The sequence below is a fragment of the Camellia sinensis genome, chromosome 1, assembly GCF_055761805.1.
Source record: "Camellia sinensis isolate YWXY chromosome 1, ASM5576180v1, whole genome shotgun sequence".
Classification (NCBI taxonomy): domain Eukaryota; kingdom Viridiplantae; phylum Streptophyta; class Magnoliopsida; order Ericales; family Theaceae; genus Camellia; species Camellia sinensis.
Window position 1 is genome coordinate 5911971 of NC_138961.1, and position 19517 is coordinate 5931487.

General features: G+C 34.5%; 2 protein-coding genes across 6 annotated transcripts; one reads left to right on the plus strand and one right to left on the minus strand.

The window, feature by feature from the left end:
* Positions 1 to 748: 748 nt before the first annotated feature.
* LOC145791258 (putative lysine-specific demethylase JMJ16) lies at positions 749 to 12430 on the plus strand. 4 transcript variants are annotated; one of them, XM_082871601.1, is made up of 14 exons: positions 749 to 915; positions 1787 to 1854; positions 3656 to 3816; positions 3908 to 4203; positions 4321 to 4392; positions 4704 to 4781; positions 4858 to 5385; positions 5513 to 5737; positions 6187 to 6348; positions 7817 to 8185; positions 8427 to 9834; positions 9916 to 10019; positions 10608 to 10805; positions 11691 to 12430. In XM_082871601.1, the coding sequence occupies exons 4-14, from the start codon at positions 3910 to 3912 to the stop codon at positions 12012 to 12014; spliced, it is 3762 nt and encodes a 1253-aa protein (XP_082727727.1). In that variant the 5' UTR covers positions 749 to 915; positions 1787 to 1854; positions 3656 to 3816; positions 3908 to 3909; the 3' UTR covers positions 12015 to 12430. The 4 variants fall into 4 exon arrangements, with proteins under 4 accessions (XP_082727727.1, XP_082727730.1, XP_082727732.1 ...); XM_082871604.1 differs by lacking the exon at positions 749 to 915 and adding an exon at positions 1062 to 1651; XM_082871606.1 differs by lacking the exon at positions 749 to 915 and adding an exon at positions 1067 to 1617.
* Positions 12431 to 12800: 370 nt separating this feature from the next.
* EMB2804 (tubulin folding cofactor B) lies at positions 12801 to 19190 on the minus strand. Of its 2 annotated transcripts, none has more exons than XM_028238537.2 (9): positions 19007 to 19190; positions 18297 to 18418; positions 17843 to 17994; positions 17156 to 17274; positions 15646 to 15707; positions 15071 to 15112; positions 14188 to 14321; positions 13543 to 13612; positions 12801 to 13163 (listed from the first exon to the last, which is right to left on the minus strand). In XM_028238537.2, the coding sequence occupies exons 2-9, from the start codon at positions 18396 to 18398 to the stop codon at positions 13116 to 13118; spliced, it is 729 nt and encodes a 242-aa protein (XP_028094338.2). In that variant the 5' UTR covers positions 18399 to 18418; positions 19007 to 19190; the 3' UTR covers positions 12801 to 13115. The 2 variants fall into 2 exon arrangements, with proteins under 2 accessions (XP_028094338.2, XP_082727739.1); XM_082871613.1 differs by having other exon boundaries at positions 18297 to 18412; positions 19004 to 19142.
* Between the last annotated feature and the right edge of the window lie 327 nt (positions 19191 to 19517).

The following is a 19517-nucleotide window of genomic DNA, read 5'->3' on the forward strand; positions in this document are numbered from 1 at the left end:
ACACTTTTTCAGAAAATTTTACTTTTTTATTTTTCCTGTTTTTTATTTTTATTTTTACTGAATATTTTTAATATTTTAAGCAACTTTTTTTTTTTATTTTTTAGACACACCTAACATAAATATACCTAAAAAGTAAAAAAATTTGTAAATTTTTTTTAAAAAAAAATTCACTAAATACCAAAAATACAAAAAAAGAAAGAAAAAGAATTCAGTACATTTTTTTGTATTTTTATGTATTTATTAATTTTTTAAAATATTTTTTCACAATTTTTTTACTTGTTAGATACATCTAAGTAAGGTGTATATAAAAAAGTAAAAAAAAAGTTTAAATTTTTTAAAATATTCACTAAAAACAAAAAAAAAACGAAAATCAGAAAACTCAATTTTCAAAAAACTTAATCCAGAAAATTCAAACCAAACACACTGATTATTTTTAAAATATAATCATTGTACTACAAAAAAAAAAAAAATTCCTAAAAAGAACTAATATTTTAAGACGATAGGAGTAATTTTTTTCAAAAAATAATATAGGCTCAACTATTTATTGCACTTTAAATGGCCAATGTCACTCGAGAAATAATATATTTTTTTATAAAGATTATAGAATTAGATTCTCACTTACTTTGAAAATGCGATTCTTAATTAAAAATTAAAATTTTATTTTAATTCATTCCGTGCTAAAATCATGAGAACTCATAATCACATTCTTATTACTATTTAAATTCATGCTATCCAAACAGAGTCTTCCACATAAACCAACGTTTAAAAATTTCATTCCTCAAAATTTGGGAATACAAAAAGCTTAAAGTTAAAAAAAATAAAAATCTAACACGATTTATATATCTCGCTTGAATTGAATCTAGACATAAAACGCCCAAGTTGGAAGCTCGAAGGACACCTCTCCACGGGACAAAGGTAAGAAATAGTTCCAACCCAAATACTCTCCAATTTCTCGCGTTTTTTCCCTCCAATTTCTCTTCCCAAATTCCTGATTAATTTTTAGTTAAATACTATTTATTATTATATATCTTAAACAAAATAATTGTTTCCTTCCTTCCTTCCTTCTGAGGTTAATCTTCTTTTATTGGTCAATTTCTAAATTGTTAATGTTTATGCAAGAAAATTAAAATAAAACCAAACTCAATTTCTAAACCTAACTAAAAAAAACTTTGATGGTTTTTTCATAAAGATGACTTTAAACTAGAGAGAGAAAATCAGACTCTATTAACAAATTGGGCACATAGTTTTTGAAACAAAAGGGTTGTTTGATTCCTACCAAAAATTGCAGCTTGCCCTTAATACACATCCATATGTGTATATGTATCATGCATGTTTGGTAGGGTTAGGGTTTTTCAAGAACTAAATTTTAGATTTCTGTTAAAATCCAGTAATTTTGTCACAGATTTAAGCCTTATCCAAAGCTCATGTGAATTGGGTTTTTATTTTTTTTTTTTGTTTCCAATTTTGGGTTTCTTGACCACTTTGTCTGTTGATGTTCTTGATAGATCATTTTACTCGTAGTGGAAAAGTGGTTTTGGGGTTAAAAGATTTGTGGGTTTTTTTTGGGTACCAGTTTTACTGTTAACGTAAAAGAAGATAATCAGACATCTGGGTAAGGTCTGTGGAAAAATAATAATAAAATAAAATATGGGTAAGGGTTAGATCTGTTGAATCTGATCCTCAAACTTTGTAATTTGTTAAATAAATTGTTGTGAGTTACAGATCTGGGATTTCTTGGTTTTTATGTTCTGGATTTACTGAATTTTGTTGCTTTCTTCAACATCAGGATGTGGTCAATGGAGTTTTGAGCTGCTTTAGGTCAATAGACAGCTCAGATTCTTGGATCAAGATTATGTAAGTCTTTTTTTTTCTTGGATCAATTCTGGTTGTATTCTTTTTTCACGTTGCTGTAAATTTCGCGGCGAAATTATGAATTTTAATGGCCTTTTGGATCACTAACTATAACTGTTTTGATGAATTGGTTTATTCAAATTAAACTGGAAAGTATTACTTGTTGCTTTGGTTCTCTTTAATTTATATAAATATCTTTATTTATAAAAATACAAAAAGTATTACTTGTTCTTATTGATGCAGGCTTATGAATTTGTCAATTGGGCTTATGAAAATGATATATATATATATATATATTAATTTTGAAAAAATATTTAAAAATAAATACTATATGGGTTTCAAGAGAGAGATACATAAGTTTAGGATGAATCTAGGTCTGTCTAAGGTCATTCAATGAAAAAGTTTTACTTTCTTTCTTAACATTAATTAGTCTGTTATGAATCTAGACTTATCTGAAAGACAGAAATGCCTGTGATGAGCCTTAGATGTAGATGCAAACCTTATGTCAGATCTGCAGTTTTTGTAGTTTGTTAGATAGATATCAATGGTTTTTCTCATCATGTCCAGTTTGTTTTTGTATTTTTGTGTTTTTGTTCCTGTAGTATGCTTTGAAACTTAAAAATATATCATAAAAGGCTAATAATACCCAGGCAATTTATGTTTTGAAATGCATGTTCTGAACATGATACGTTTCTGTTGAATCTATTCTAATTCTAATACTCCAGATTTAGGGATCCAGAAATTTCCCCCCTATTTATTTCCTTAGGTTTATCCTTTTTCATGGAGTTGAAAAAGTTGCATTAGAGAGCAAGGAAGGAGATTACATTCCCATCTTTTACTAAATGAGGTTAATCTGAGGTTTACTAAAAGTTGAATCTTTACATGCCTCTGTGTTGTTTGAACCTACTAAGAAAAAGGGTTGTTTCATTTTTATAGTTCTTTATAGTCTATTAAAATTGGAAAGTAAAACCCTAATAATATTCGAAAATTGGAATCCCTAATAAAATAAGAAACCAAATGTTAATGAAACTCCAAATTAAACTATAATTAAAAAGAAAATAAATAAAATACTATAGACCTATATTATAAAATTGTAAATAAAATCTCCATGGCAAAAAGCCAAAATTGGTGCATGCATGTTCCGTGTCACTACATGTTGGGTCTTTAAAAAGGAATAGATTTTTATTTCACCGTGATTTTTTTCTTTTGGATCGGTATCACAAAATATTGGAAAGCTGCCTCCACTGCGCCACAAAAAATGTATGGTCATTTTTCATCTTTGTACTGCCAAATAAGTTCTTAGAAGGAAGAAAAGCATGTAGCTATAGATTATAAATTCCCCTAGGTTTCGAACATTGTTATATTTCATGCTTCTTGAAAGGACAAATTAAATAAAAACAATAAATAGATGAATTGAAGTTACGTGAACAATCCGCAATTGTAACATTGGTTGCTGTTGGATTACATTACTGAAGACAACTCTCTCTCTCTCTCTCTCTCTCTCACACACACACACACACACACACACACACAAGCGATAGCATACAAATGAAATAGTTCACCTACCACTATGGTTCATTGTTGGGATAAAAAACATTTGACACTGTGAATACACTTGTTATATCTTCCAATTCAAACATTTTCAGTTTTGCATGTAGAGAATAATTCACGCTAGCTATGTTAATAAGCATGTTGTGTTGATTCTTAAGAACGAAGATATTGGAGTAGCTTGGTGGTTGAGATTTAACCTGTTGTCTTCTGGTTTTGCCTTTACTTATTTATTTTGTGGTTGCTGACTGTGCAGATAAAGTTTTCTTGATATTGAATAATCTGCAGTGGACTACAGTTCTGTTTACATACTTGGCCTGTTAGTTGTGGGATGATGTGGAAGTTTTGCAGACACTTTCTTCATTTATTGCATCCATAATTCGACCTACTCTTCTGCTGAGGATTGTAAGGCCTGAGGTAAGGCATTATTATTTTGATGATAATTTGGAAACACTAATACATCTACCAATCTATTAAATACAAAGTAATTTTTTTCTTTGTTTCACAGTAATGCTGGGAACACAACTTATTAGACCTTGCGTCAAAGAAGAGAACATGGAAATTCCAGCAGTTCCACCTGGTTTTGAATCATTTACAGCCTTCACCCTAAAGAGAGTAGAAAATCATGAAGTACTGACTGCTTGCTCTGCCTCTGCAAGTGCTTCTGAATCACAAACAGTCCAGATGGCATCTGAGCTCGAGTCTAGTGATGATGCAAAGATTACATGGTCCCTTAGGCGTAGGCCTTGGATAAACTACAGCCAATTTGATGACAATTTTGACAATGAGTCTGACTCTGAGCAGGTTGATTAATTTTGCTTACCCTTTGACTGCCTCTTTCTTTTGGTTACTTTTTTTATGCATATTATTTTTAAAGATGTATCCCCTACACTGAATCTTACATTTCCTTTGCACTTTTAGAATCTTCCTCTAAGACCCTGCCTTCCCAAAGGGGTTATCCGTGGGTGTGTGGAGTGTAGTAACTGCCAAAAGGTAAACTTTCAATCATATCTCCTTTTAAACTTTCTTAACCTACTTTGATTACAAGCTGTTACATTCACAGACTTGTATCTAATCAAGTGCACCACATCACTGAGCTTTGTGAATATGGAAAAACTCTATTTTTTGCTGAAATAACTGGAGGTCTGTTATGCATTTTGGTAGGAGACAGGCTGTGATTGCGACAATTTTGAAGTAGTTCAACCAAATGCAGTCATGATATGATAGTCTGATATTCAGATTTAATGTTGCATGTTTTTTTTGTCTTCTGATACTTTATGCTTAAATATGAATTCTTGGAATAGGTAACTGCAAGATGGCGTCCTGAAGAAGCTTGCAGGCCTGATCTTGAGGATGCTCCTGTATTCTACCCAAATGAAGAGGTACATATTTCACTTGTATATAATTTATTTTTTCATACTGGAAATTCAGGGTGCTGAGAGTTTATATACTTTCCAGGAGTTCAAAGATACTCTAAAATATATTGCAACCATACGCCACAAAGCCGAAAAGTATGGAATTTGTCGGGTTGTACCTCCTCCTTCTTGGACACCTCCTTGCCCTCTTAAGGAGAAAAATATATGGGAGAGATCTAAATTTCCTACTCGCATCCAGAGAATCGACAAACTTCAGAATAGGAATTCAATGAGAAAGATGTTGAACACATACAATAATAAGAGGAGGAAGAGGAGAAGATGCATGAAAAATGGGGTAGATTATGGTATTGGTACCGGAAATACTTTGGGTTCTGGTGAAGCTGGAATTTGTCAGGCGGACAACTTTGGGTTTGAACCTGGTCCTGAGTTAACTCTGGATACTTTCAAAAAATATGCAAATGATTTTAAGGTGCAATACTTCAGGAAGAATGAAAGTATTGCAGGTCCAGGAGGAAACATGACCACACTCCAAGAGCAATGGGAGCCCACAGTGGAGAATATTGAAGGTGAATATTGGCGGATGGTAGAGAGACCTACTGAAGAAATTGAGGTATGAGATGCTGATGAGCTTATAATTGTTTTATACATTTTACAAATTAATTAGTTTATTATGTTTTCTATGTGGCTTGGTGCTGCTCATCTTTCCAACTTTGTTGTTTTGGTGTCTTCTGTTCTAGGTGCTTTATGGGGCTGATTTGGAAACTGGAGTTTTTGGCAGTGGGTTTCCTAAACTGTCTAATCAAGTTGGTTCTGTTTCAAATGAGAAGTATGTGAAATCAGGCTGGAACTTGAATAACTTCCCCAGGCTTCCGGGTTCTGTCCTTTCATATGAAAGCAGTGATATATCAGGTGTTCTAGTGCCATGGTTGTATGTAGGAATGTGCTTTTCTTCATTTTGTTGGGTATGACCACAAGCCTTTTTATCGGCTTGCATGCAATAGATCATTGTGCATTTTAATACATACATGCATATTCAATTAGGGGCTTGTGTGCTCTATGTGGTCATTTGGGTAACAGTTGAAGAATTACTTCATGGCCATATACAACTAGAGAATAAAACAAAAACAATACATTTCTTGTACATAGCAAATAAAACAACCAACCCCACCAACAAAATGAATCAATAAAGTGTCACCCTCATAAACACAAGTGTCTCCTCAGCAAAGTAAAGAGATAAAAACAAGGGACCCTAGAGCTACAAGTTAAAAGAACGAGAATAAAAGAAGCCATACAAGGTGGTAAAACCAAGTATTGATGCTTTGAAGCATGTAAAGTTGTAGACTGGGCTATTTTTGTTTTTTATGTCGCCTGATTGTCTTGTTTCATTCTTCTTTTTTAATTTTGGGAGCAGCATGTTGAAGATCATCACTTGTACTCGTTGAATTACATGCATTGGGGTGCTCCAAAAATATGGTATGGTGTCCCAGGGGAAGATGCCCTTAAATTGGAAGCAACTATGAGAAAGCATTTGCCCGACCTTTTTGAAGAACAGCCTGACTTGCTTCATAAGCTGGTAAGTGTTAATTGTATTTGTGTGATATTATTGTTTTATGTTTCGAAAATTATATTTGGCATTTGCTATCCCATTCATTGTTTGGGCATGCCAGATTGTACAACCAGCCTCAAGATATGGTCTCAATTATTAGTTATATTTAGAAAAAAGTATGCTCCCCCTTCAGTCCTGGTGAACACATCTAACAATGTATATTTATTAGCTTCTCATTTGTTTAATTGTGGTACGTTCCTTATATTTTTAGCATAAAAATAGTACATTAATTATTGCTTAAAACTCAGCCTTCATGTCTTTGAAGTTCCTTCATGCTGTCCTTTTTTGTTACTCTTCGAGTGGCACTCACATATAGGGCAGGAACTCGGATGGGTTTGGTCCCTTTTTGCTATCTTTTTTGGTTTCATTTGCAAAGCATTTGTAACTTCTGCTATAAGTTTGAAAATCTGGCATTACTTGTTATTAACTCGATTTAAAAATTGTTCTCTATTGGTTGAACATAATGATCTCGCACTTGATCTATCCATCTTTGGTTGCTTGTTACAATGGGTATATGTTCAAGATAACTATGTCATTTATCCAGGACCTCTATGTCCTGAATTTCTGTTATTACTCATGGAATAGAGTACATGTTCATTCTCCCATTGTTTCTGACGTCTATGTTGTTGATATGATATCATTATCACAAAAAAAATTATTTTCTATTCTTGGATTCATGTCGATGTTTAAGAAAATATAGGTTCCCGACTTGTGATTTGATTAATCACTTTCAGTTCCTTTAATGTTAGAACTTCCTCTAGTCAAGGTTTTGTCAAAGATTTGATGGCCTTCTCTGTCCCTCAGTCTCAGATGAGTTTATGAGGGGAATCTTTTTCTTTTGCTTTCTCAGGTTCTCAGCCAAGTACTATGGAAAACCTTAAATCTGTAGAGAGAAAAAAAGAAAGATAAAGCGATGATCAAAAAATGTATTGGCAAATTTCCCTTTTTATTGAACTGTATTATCTCTCAAATACTCTAATAAGGAAGATAAAATTGATGTATTTGGAGAGAGTTTAGAAAGTAAATTCAAAGTTAGGTCCTTCAAATCATTAACCAAAACCCAAAATAAAAAAAATAATTCTTTGAAATTGTTGGTTGGTTTCTCATTTGTGCCTTGGCCTTTGTGAAATCTCAGTCTCCATCAGCTCAACTCAACCAATCAAATCAGACAATCTATATTAGGAATGACTCTTTCTTTGAGTCTTGATTATCTTCCTCCTTTTTCTCCACAAGAAAAGTGGGGGGTTGGGGGTGGGTGGGTTTACAATAGGAAGATCACATGATTGTTAAGGGGTGTCACTCCTTTCAAATTAGGAGTGTTTGGAAATCAGAAGTTTGTTGGCTCAGATAGCAGATCTGTTTCTTATCCTACATAATTATTTGTCCTCGCAACACATATTTCTTAATATCCCTTAACTTGTTTTTCGTTGTGCAGGTCACACAACTCTCTCCCTCCATACTAAAATCTGAGGGAGTACCTGTCTATCGCTGTGTTCAGAATCCTGGAGAGTTTGTTCTGACTTTCCCTCGAGCATATCATGCTGGTTTCAACTGTGGCTTCAATTGTGCAGAAGCAGTAAACGTAGCTCCTGTTGACTGGTTGCCTCATGGGCAGAATGCTATTGAGCTCTATCGTGAGCAAGGCAGAAAAACTACAATTTCGCATGATAAACTGTTGCTTGGGGCAGCAAGAGAAGCAGTCAAAGCACACTGGGAACTTAATTTACTGAGGAAAAATACTTCGGATAACTTAAGATGGAAGAATGTCTGTGGGAAGGATGGCATCTTATCAAAAGCACTCAAGGTAAGGTCGCATATTTCTCATTACTTGTCTTGTTGCCTTTTTGCTAATCTAGATAAGTCAGATTATTTGCTGCAATAGTTATTTGCTATCTGAGTCCGATTGGGTTAATGGTAGTGTCTTAGTTCAGCAAGTTATTTGGGAATAATTGAAAGTTAACAAGCTTGAACCTGACATGCAGTCTTGATATGTTTTGTTTAATTTTTATGGTATTGAATTTGTTACTGCATGTGTCTTGTGCTAGACTCGCGTTGAAATGGAGCGGTTGAGGCGGGAGTTTCTTTGCAATTCTTTACAGGCAGTGAAGATGGAGAGCAGTTTTGATGCCACCAATGAGAGGGAATGCAGTGTATGTCTTTTTGACTTACACTTGTCTGCTGCTGGATGTCACTGTTCACCAGAGAGATACACGTGCCTGAATCATGCAAAGCATTTGTGTTCATGTTCTTGGAATGCCAAATTTTTCCTCTTCCGCTACGACATCGATGAACTAAATATCCTGCTTGATGCTTTGGAGGGGAAATTGAGTGCAGTGTACAGATGGGCAAGACTAGATTTGGGACTGGCCTTGAGTTCTCATGTTTTAAAAGGCAATCTGCAAGTCCCCGGGCTTATTGGTAATTTATCTCATTCCCCAGAAGGAAAAGTAACGAGGAAATTGAGTTCGCAACCATCTGTAGCTTACTCGAAAGAGATTGAAGGGAAATATAATGTTGGTGGAATACCAAATTCGGTTGGGATCATGGGTGGGGCATGTTTACAACAAAAAAAGGAGATGCCATTTCAGGTTGTACTGGGTTTGGAAGCTGTGAGAGCATCATCTACACCACCAAAGTCAGCACATGAAGTCAAGGTATCAAGTGATACCTCTCAGATCAAGAAAGAATTAACCTTTAATTCGGCTACTAATTTAAGGACTCAAGTCTGTCAGCTTTCGCAAGAAGACATGGCATTCACTGACAACTTGGCTGCAGATAAACATGAAATGAAGAAGTCGTCATTTTCGGGAAGTGGTAATGTTATACTTCTTAGTGATGATGAGGGTGAGGAGTCAAGTACACCACTTTCAGAACGAGGAAAAGAAACTTCTGAAAATTGTAAAGAACATTCTCAGAGGCTGTTGGGTTCTAGTATAGTGAGTGCCAGTAATTGTACTAAAGGTTCAGTGTTGGCTGGTCCTGTGTCTAATGCTGCAGTGATGTGTCAAGGGGATGCAGACTCGTTACATGGAAAAGGTGAAAAAATTCTTGAATCCAATCCACACAGCCCTTCTTCCCACCGAGTTTCTTCTGGCACGGAAATTAATAAAAATGTTCAGGACTTTTCGAATACAAGCGAGACTGGTGATTGTAATATGACAAACGTGGGGAATTACTCTCAGCCGCCTCCACAGCCATGTGGCACTGAAATACCTAACAATGAGGATAGGCATAAGATGGGATCGAATGTCAACATAAGGTTAGCTGATGATACACAAAGTGCATCAGGAAGCCCATCTAGCACTCAAAATAATCTGGATAGATATTTTCGGCAGAAGGGTCCTCGTATTGCGAAGGTAGTGCGAAGAATCAACTGCAATGTTGAGCCTCTGGAATACGGTGTCATGCATTCAGGAAAGTTATGGTGTGATAGTCGGGCAATTTTCCCCAAGGGTATGTTGATGTCTACAGTCCACATGTATGGTCTCTTTCTAGGCCAACATTTTAACTTCAGCATTTTTTTGTTTTGTGCAGGGTTCAAAAGCCGTGTTAGGTACATAAGTGTTTTAGATCCAACAAATATGTGTCACTATGTTTCAGAAATTCTGGATGCCGGACGAGATGGACCTCTTTTTATGGTAATAGGAACTTCATTTTGGTTTTAGAATAATGATGTAATGCTATTTTATAACCGTCTACATTTTTCTTTTCTTTTTTTACGTACTGCTTTCTTCTGTTCTGTCTTGTAAAATGGTTATCATTGTCATGTTACTGCTGTTCAACTAAATTTTAAACCAAACACAAAGTCTTGATCTTAGAAGAATTCAATAATTCATAAATGGCCCAAAAGGTCTTTAGTTTACCATGTAGTTGTTTGTCTTTTTATGTATGGCAGTCTTATGTTAATTTCAAATTCCAGAGTTGTCCTGGCATTCTATTTACGTGTGGTCAAAGGTGAAGTGAGTGATCAAGTTCAATTCAACCTAATGACAGCACACACATGCAAGAGAAAAATAAAGGAAATAAAATAAATAAAAATCTGACCTGAAAATGTTAGCGGTATAATTGTATGTTATGGATGTTACAGTAAGATGTGCCAGTTATGATGTTTCTAATATTATATGATGCTGGCAAAGAAGAGCTGATATAATGGCATTGGCTTTCCTATTTTTTTTAATTTTTTCATAATGGCACTCTTTTTATACTCTGCATTTTGATTTTTCCAGGTTTCTGTAGAGCATTGCCCAAGTGAGGTATTTATTCATGTCTCAGCTGCTAAATGCTGGGAGATGGTTAGAGAGAGAGTGAATCAAGAGATCACAAAGCAACATAAGTTGGGAAGAATGAAGCTTCCCCCTCTGCAGCCTCCTGGGAGTCTTGATGGCATGGAAATGTTTGGCTTTTCTTCCCCAGCAATTGTTCAGGTAAACTTGGTTCTGGAACTGATTTCCCGGTTCTGACTATGCTCCTACTTTTCTAGTAATTTGCTAATCAAGTTTTAAATTTACTTTCAGTATTTCTTTTTCTGGTTTTGGTTGCTATAGTGTTTATTTTATTTTTGCGAGGGATAATTTTAAACCCTCAAAATCCTGTTAATTCTTAAAATAGATGAATATGCAGTCGTAAACTAGCTTTTAGTTGGGGTTTATGCCAATACATTTGTGTTGTGTGTGCTTTAGAAACAAAAATCACCTCCGACAATGGAAGGAGATTGATAAGACACTCCTCCAACCACAAGAAGAAGGGCTGTTAAGATTGGGACAGTTTCCCTTCATTTCTAAAGTGTAATATTGAGATTAGAAGTCAACTTAGGTTGGAAGGGGATTGGCTGCTGAACGAGTTTTCATCATTTTGGTGTTGTCTCCCATGAAATATTTCCTTGGAAATGATTTAGCCATAGTTGTTTGCTACCCAGTGTCAATCACATCTGTTCAACAAAATGACAGTCTCTTTTGCCAATCTCATGTTACCTCGTCTTATTCCCGATGTCCTCCAATTAGGGACTTTGTTCATGTTATCCCGGCAAGTTTAGTTGGCACATACTCCCCAACCAACTATTTGTTTGGTTGAGCTTCCTTTTCTTATCAACTGGGCCCCTATTTTGGTTTAGCCCACGTCATTTTGTATTTTCTCCCTACCATGGGATTCGTTTTCAAACTTCAAGTAGTGAAAGCTCTATGTTCTTTTCTTTATTTTTTTTGGTGTCAGATGTGAAATTTACTCTCTGATGTTATGCCTTTAATTATCTGAAGGACGCTTTCTTTCAAATAACAAAATGTTTTTTCTTTATCCTTCTGATTTATGCACAGGCTATTCAGGCTATGGACCGAAATCAAGTTTGTACGGAGTACTGGAAATCCCGGCCGCTAATGCAGATTCCACAACATCCTCAATCTCAAGATAATGGTGGAAATCTCTCTCTGAGAACCGACACGACAAATAATCAAGAAGCCAGCAGAAACCATAATATATCCGCTGCTGGAGTGGATACAATACTCAGCGGCCTTTTCAAGAAGGCTAATCCAGAAGAATTACATGCACTATACGACGTTCTGAGCGATAACAGACCCACCACAGATCAAGGTCTAGTGACTCGGCTTCTTAATCAAGAGATTCACAAGCGCTCACAATGATTCATTTTCCTGGACCATAGGACTTTGTAAATGCTGACATGAAATTTTAAGGCGACTTGGTACATTTTTTCATAAATTTTGCACCTGCCCTTTCGGCAGAGAAGCTGGAAAACTCATCAGGTGGGCAGTCCCTTTTTTTATTTTTCACATTTATTTTAGGAGGGGGGGGGGGGGGGGGGGGGGGGGGGGAGTTACCAAATAGGTTCGATTTTTTCATTTTTGTATGGAAGTTGTACAAGGTTTTAAGTGTACCGAGTCGTCGAGTGCTAATAATTTGTCTGTTTGACTCTGCTGAGGTAGATTGGAAAAATACAAATTGAACAGAAGCATCGACAATAAACAAGCGATGCTTAGATGGAAAAATTGCCATACAATTGAGGACCACTTTAGATGTTTATTTAGCTTGATTTTTATCATTTCACAAGCTTTCATATTATGTATCATTTTTCTGACCTCAGTTTTCTTTATTTTTGTTTTGTATTCAGGCCCATTGTTTTCATTTTTATGATAAATTAGTTTTTGAAAATTTGAAAATAACTTTATAATATTGCTTTTTTCGTATCAAATTGTCAATGTTTTTGAAGATGGGAAATTTCCAGATATTTGTACAAATTATATTTGGCAATATCCTTACAAAATATCGATCCTGAAAAGAGAGAGTTAATCTTTATATTTTCTGTTTTCAATCGTGATATCTTCATATATTTGTGAGAAAACCCAAGTGCCAGAAGATTTTCACATAATGAAAAACAAAACAAATGTAAGACAAAAAGTGAATACCACATGTTGAAGGGAGGAATCGACATTGTACTTCACTCGTTAAATCTTGGGGTAGAAAATCATCCAATAAATCTCAACATCATTCTTTCCTACCATCATTCTGGGGATATGAATGAACAAACACACCAAAGCTCACTGTTGTTTAAACTCACATTTTAACCAACTCAACCAGGAAAATACACCCCATGGCTTCAAATGTAGTGAAATGTTGAGAAATATGCCGAAGAAGGCATCATTCACTATCTTCCTACGGCACAAATGAAATTATGTTAAAATGTTAAAACAGCCAAGTACAAATGTATCCTCTTCATCTCTCTCCTCTCAAATTTCCTCTTCCTCAAATGGATCTCGTTCTGGGTAATCACCAACCTGGGAAATATTCAGATTGTAACAAAAACACCCAAAACTATTAGAAAAACAAAGCAATATATTGTATACTGGACAATTTTTTGGCGGGTACAGTTTTACAATCACGTTTATAGGTGACCCATATGTAACCGAAACTTCCCCATCTTCTTTTTCAATTTTTTTTTTCTTTTTTTTTTTTTTAAGTACTAATTTTCCCTCATCATCTTTTTATTTCAAAGGGGTAGCAAAATGCCCCAACTTTTGCATCATTTAAGTAGCTACTACAATTTCATATTTTATAATTCAGAGGAAAACACCTTTTTTGTGGAATGCTCTCCGTCTCATTAGTGAGTACGAGTTCTAATATGAAAGCATCAGAAAAATATTGTTTGAAGCATACCTTTATTTTTTCTGGTCTAACCATTCCACCATGAAGTGGTGGACAATCAAAGTAACGTGTTCCTTTCACCCTGCAATATTGTTGAGGCAAATCAGTGGAGAAGCGCAACTCAGAACCACAGGTTCAGAACAAATAATAAGAAAAAGAAAGCAATTTGACCACTTCTAGTAAGTGGAAAAACTGCAGCAAGCCCTCACTAGTCTCCGGACAGTAGATATATAGCATAGTCTAAGAAGCAGTGACCCAGACACAGACATGGGTATGGAACCCAACAATTTAAAACAAATTAGGACACAACACGATGGGCATATGAAAAAAAGAAAAAGAAAAGTAAAACCCCTACCAATGTTAATTTAAATTTGTTTTCTTGGCATTTAATTGAAGATTCATAGTTGGGTGGCTCAATGTGTTGCCATTTGTAAGTGAACATTAATATTTCATTTTCATCCCTTTATATATTATTGCAATTTGATACATGACTCAATCAACTTATTCCCAAACAATCCACGAATTTAAAACATTGTAAGAAAACCGAATGCTAATTACAAGAACATAGAGCTAATGCATTATAAAAAATAAAACAAACTGAAAACCTTCACAAACAATCTTTAAGTTTCAAGGATATAAAATTTAAAATGAACATACATGCCATCATGTTTCCCTAATGGTTCATCATACTGGACTCCAACCCAGAAACCAGATCCAAGAGCTTCTGCTCGGCCAACAAACTTGACAACACCTCTTTTCTCTCCTGGTTCAACTTGACATCTATCTCCTACCTACAAAAGTATTAAAAAAAAAAGAAAAAAAAGAAAAGAAGTAATAACAAAATAATGGCGTGCATAACTCTTTCAGAAGATAATACACAAGACATAATAAAGGGTAATGAAATAAAACTAAAAAAAAAAAAAAAGTTTGAAGTAAAGAAAGTATTCGTTCCTATTGCAAAATATGAAGGAAAGTAGCTCCGAGCATTAAATACAACTACTAATAAAAACTCAAAATTTCTCTTATAAAATTTAAGACATAAAGGGCATGAAAGAAAATTATTTGACCATGCATAAGATCAGGTACATGTCAAATGGAACTGACAAGGATATTAAATGGACTAACCATGAGAACAATAGCATATTCACAGCAGAGTGCTAAATGCCTAGAAAGAAACAAACTGAAACAAATGAATAAATAAAGCGGTTTGTTTCCATAATGCCTGAACCTGAATCATTTTGTCCCTTTAGGGTAAACTTAGGTTTTTATCCTATAAAACTATCCTCACAAATAATCAACAATAATTTTGTACGACGTTTTGTCTTTTCTCATTCATTCATATATTTATTTACCTATTTTTCCTTTTTTTCCTCTCTTTTATGAAACCACAACGTAATTTCAACAGTTTTCACATTTATTTATTTATTTATCTATTTTCCTTTTTCCATCTCATGACACCACAACATAATTTCAACAGTTTCAGCAATCTGTCAACAGAAAAAGCAAGGACGAAGAAAATGAACCATCAAGCTCAACTAACCTTGATGTTTGCACAGAGGTCCTCCATGGAATTGTCCAAACTCTATATAAAGGATAAAGATTAGAAAGCAATCCATTTCCACACAAAGATAAGCACAACTCAAATATAGACAGATAATTAATGGATCAAAATATCAAGAAGGTTATGACAGAAGAAATAAACAAAGAAAGCAAGCGTCCTCCATGGAATTGTCCAAACTCTATATAAAGGATAAAGATTAGAAAGCAATCCATTTCCACACAAAGATAAGCACAACTCAAATATAGACAGATAATTAATGGATCAAAATATCAAGAAGGTTATGACAGAAGAACTAAAAGAAAGAAAGAAAGAAAAAAAGCAAGCACGCACGCACGCACGCGCACACGCACGCACGCGCACACGCGCACACGCACGCACGAGTGGGAATCACAAAGATGAGTAGACCAAAACAAAACACCAGTTTGTTAAGGTGAGCAAGGGAGTTTGGGAAAAAAATAAAATACACCAGACAATGGTACCAAGGAAAATCTGAATGTCACAACACAAATCATCTTAAGACGTGTTAAACTGCTAATATAACATCAGAAGCTTACTTTGGTCTCATGAGCAGAAGGATTTTGATGGGCGTAATTTTCCTTGAACTTTCTAAAAGTGCCTGAAAAACAATGTTTTTAATGAATTTCCTCTGCTAGTCCAACAGCTAAGCACAATATTGTAACCAAAAATAAAATCCTGCCGTTACTTACTGTGAGAGAGAGAGAATAAAATCCTGCTGCATTAACCTTAATCCAGTGTTTGGAATGGAAAGAGGCTAGAATGGAATGGTCACTCCATTGTAATACGTGTTCTCATGTTTGTTTGGTAAAAGGGAAAGAAATTTATATTGGAAGTGGAATCACCATTCACCAATTTAGGAGAATGGCCATTCATTGGGAGGCCAAGGAATAGCCATTCCATTCTGGCCTAGAATCATTCCAACGAACCAAACACTACCTAAATGTGTTCATGGAAAATGAAATATTCTCAAAGCAATACTGTGACATTAAGAAGTTAAAAGATGCAAGATGTACATAACAATTAGAAAGAGCTAGTAGGAACTTTCCCAACTTACAAATTCTATGTAAGATTGTTTGCAGGTTATCTTAAGACAACAAATCCATATCGATTTCTAACAAGTCAAAACAATCCAGCACAGTAACAAATCAATCATGTAGGATGAGTGCAAGAGACACACTCCTACTAGTAGTGTGCCCAAATCTAATAAACAGCAGCAGTGAAAGCAGGTTTAAAGCCTGATTTTAGTTGGTTTTAGCAGCCAAAAGATTGAAAAAATCAGGTAGATTACCGGCGTTTGTATGGGGCAATAAAAGAGTAGTGCGTTGGGCATGAGAAGACCTGATTTTGGGGGGTGTTCTCGGTGCTGTAACAGTTCCATGAACAGTAATTAAGGATAGTTTAGGTTATTTTGCAAATTAGTGTTAAAATATGAAGGGATTATGGGTTAATGGTATGAGAAGGGTGACAAATAGATCTGGTTGTGAGAAAAGGCTACAAATGCCCCCAAAAAAAAAGGAAGAAGAAGATGAGGATAAACTCTAGACATTGCACTGGGTTTAGAATTGCATCACACAATCATCCCAAAGAAACTTTAAAAACTCTCTAAAATCTCAATTCTATTAAATTCGAATCATTGCCATATGGCTTTATATAGAATTTTAGAGAATTCCTTGTCCTAATGACTTTTGACTCCCTCCTTTGAAAATAAAAGTGTCTTTCAAAACCTATCTAAAACCAAATAAGAAGCCATAAATAAAAATCGAATTACATGACCATAGAAAACCGATAGACAATCCCCACAGCCAATATCCAAAAAAAAAAAAATTACTAATAACTAAAAAATAAGACTCCAATATGACCAAAAACTGGATCACACATGATCCCGATTGGTCCCAAGTGGGTTTAGCTTGAAACCAAGCAATTTCCAAACTCATCCACTTCTTGAACTTTACTTTTTATTGAAAATCTTAATAAGGAAAACAAAACTTGAAAAGGAGATATATGTTTTAGCCTTTGAGCATGTGAAATGGAGTTATCAAGACTTACTATTGCGTTTATTATAGGCTTCTTCAGATATTTTGTATTTTTCCACCAACGAAGTGTCTTCCAGCCAGCCGCCAGAGGTTACTGACGATGGATCAAGATCGATAACATGCAATCTATACCTATAATAACATGAGAGAGATAAACTGATCAATTTAAAGAAGCCAGAGACTTATATTGGACAATATGGCAACAAAGGATACAAAAAATTTAAAAAAAAAAGAAGAGGAAGAGGAAGAGGAAGAAGAAGAAGATAATGAGAAGGAAAATAATACAGTACAAGCAAATGAGTCTCACTGGCGATACATTATGGTATTGGAATAATATGCTTTGCTTATTTGTATCGAAATAATGGTACTCAAATCTCATCTATTTCAGTTGTATTGCAAATGTATCCAACAGAAGTAACCAAATTACAAATCCCATGGTGCAGAATAAGAATATAACAAGCAATCTTTACCAACAACAACAAAAAAAAAATATATATATATATATATATAACAAGCAATTAGAGATGGATTATTTAAATAAGCAGAGCATATTACCTTTTTTACATATCAAAACTATATAAGAATAAAGCAGGGTATGTTACAAATTAAAATCTTTGTGCCTGAATTACGAAGGAAAACAAAACCAGAAAGAGAGGGCTAACAAAAATAAAAAAAGAAAAAAGAAGAAGATTTGACTAACCCATCCTGTGGAGAATAAAAACCAAGAGGTCTCAAGTTATCACTCATATCTGAAATTTTAGCACCCGTGTCATCATATAGCTCGAGGCACATTGAATCAACAGACGTCCCACATTTTTTCCAGAGCTTCTCCTTCACAGCTTCAATTGTCATCTAAGAGTGCCATACCAAAAGTTTGTCATATACACATTACAAGTAGAGCAAATAACCTTGTTCCACATGTCACACACAACTTTCTCATATAAAATGTCTATACTTCAATAGTAGATTATAAAGATTTTGGCGCATAAGATTCAATCAAATTGCTATATGAAAAATGAACTACATAATAGAAGTCCATGTAGCAAATGAACTACTTGTTACCTAGCAAACTACTACCAATGGGAAGAATAATGCATATGTCAACATTCACATAGAATCTTTAAAAAGGAGATGTCCTATTTCTTCTTCAGTACCTGAAGTGAAAAGCGAACATCAGAAGCGAAGCTCTTGAGGTTAGAATGTGTTACACGTAAAAGAACCGACTCATCCCCTTGAATCTGTAAGCGAGATCCCATGGCTTGATGTACTCAACCAGCTTTGTTTACACAGATAGTTTCAGAGTAAGAAAAATAGCAAAAAACACTAAAATTGAAATTAAAATTACAAAAAAAAAAGTGGAAAGATAAAAAAATAAAAATAAAAAAGGGTCAAATTTCATTTTAACCCGTATGAAAATTAACGTAATTTGATTTGTGAATTAAAGTACATTATTATTAAATATTTTGTCTAAACACATGTTCGAAATATAAAGGTTATGTGCACAAATAGAATGTATGCAAAGCATACATTTTGAGTCACAATAAAATGACGAGAAAATATAAGTAATTTACACAATACGATTATTTATGCAAGAGGTTATTTAATTTTTATTTCGCTTAAGCCAGTAACCATAATGTCGAATTTCACCTAAAAAAATAAAATGCATAAACATAAAATGTTTTTTATAAAAATTTGTGCTCTTTCACCTTCCCTCCCATTGTAACTACCAACTGTCGCTGCTGCCGCCGCCGCCACCATTGCCGGCTAGCAACCACCGAAACCTTAACCCTAACCCCATTACAGAATTCCCAAACCCTAATCCACAACAACCACTAAAAGAGAAAAGGAAGAGAGAAGAGCGAACCTGTAGGGAGACTTGGTCCGCGATGTGGGGGTTTTGGCAGTGTCTTTTTGAGGAGATCCCAGCAATGGTGAGCTTCGAACCTGTCCGTACAGAGAGAGGTGGAAGTGGAGGGAGGGTGATTAGGGTTGCCGGGAGGGATGAAGTGGGATTTCATTTCGGGGTTTATTTTGTTTTTTTTTTGTTTTTTTTTATTTTGTGTATTTACTTCATAATTTTTTTATTTTTTTTATTTTTTTACTTTAGATCATATCTAACGGTAAATTAAAATTTTTATCAAATTTAAATAAAAATTTGATTTTATATCATTCATTTTAATACTAAAATTAAAATTTGTATCATTTTTTTTCATATCTCTAGTTGTCTACGTTGGATATACCTTTTTATTGGAGTGTGGGACTCAATTGATTTATTAAAAGAATTTTAATTTAATTTAATTTAAGTATAATATATTTTTATATATTATTTGTAGAGACTCATTTTAATTTGGATACTATTAGAGTTAGATTACAAA

Coding starts and splice junctions, on each gene's coding strand:
- EMB2804 (XM_028238537.2), bottom strand. CDS start 18,398: ATGGGATCTCGCTTACAGATTCAAGGGGATGAGTCGGTTCTTTTACGT. Junction 13,613..14,187: donor TTAGGGAAACATGATGGCAT/GTATGTTCATTT, acceptor ACAATATTGCAG/GGTGAAAGGAACACGTTACT. Junction 13,164..13,542: donor TTAGACCAGAAAAAATAAAG/GTATGCTTCAAA, acceptor AATATTTCCCAG/GTTGGTGATTACCCAGAACG.
- LOC145791258 (XM_082871601.1), top strand. CDS start 3,910: ATGCTGGGAACACAACTTATTAGACCTTGCGTCAAAGAAGAGAACATG. Junction 6,349..7,816: donor CTGACTTGCTTCATAAGCTG/GTAAGTGTTAAT, acceptor TTCGTTGTGCAG/GTCACACAACTCTCTCCCTC. Junction 9,835..9,915: donor TCGGGCAATTTTCCCCAAGG/GTATGTTGATGT, acceptor TGTTTTGTGCAG/GGTTCAAAAGCCGTGTTAGG.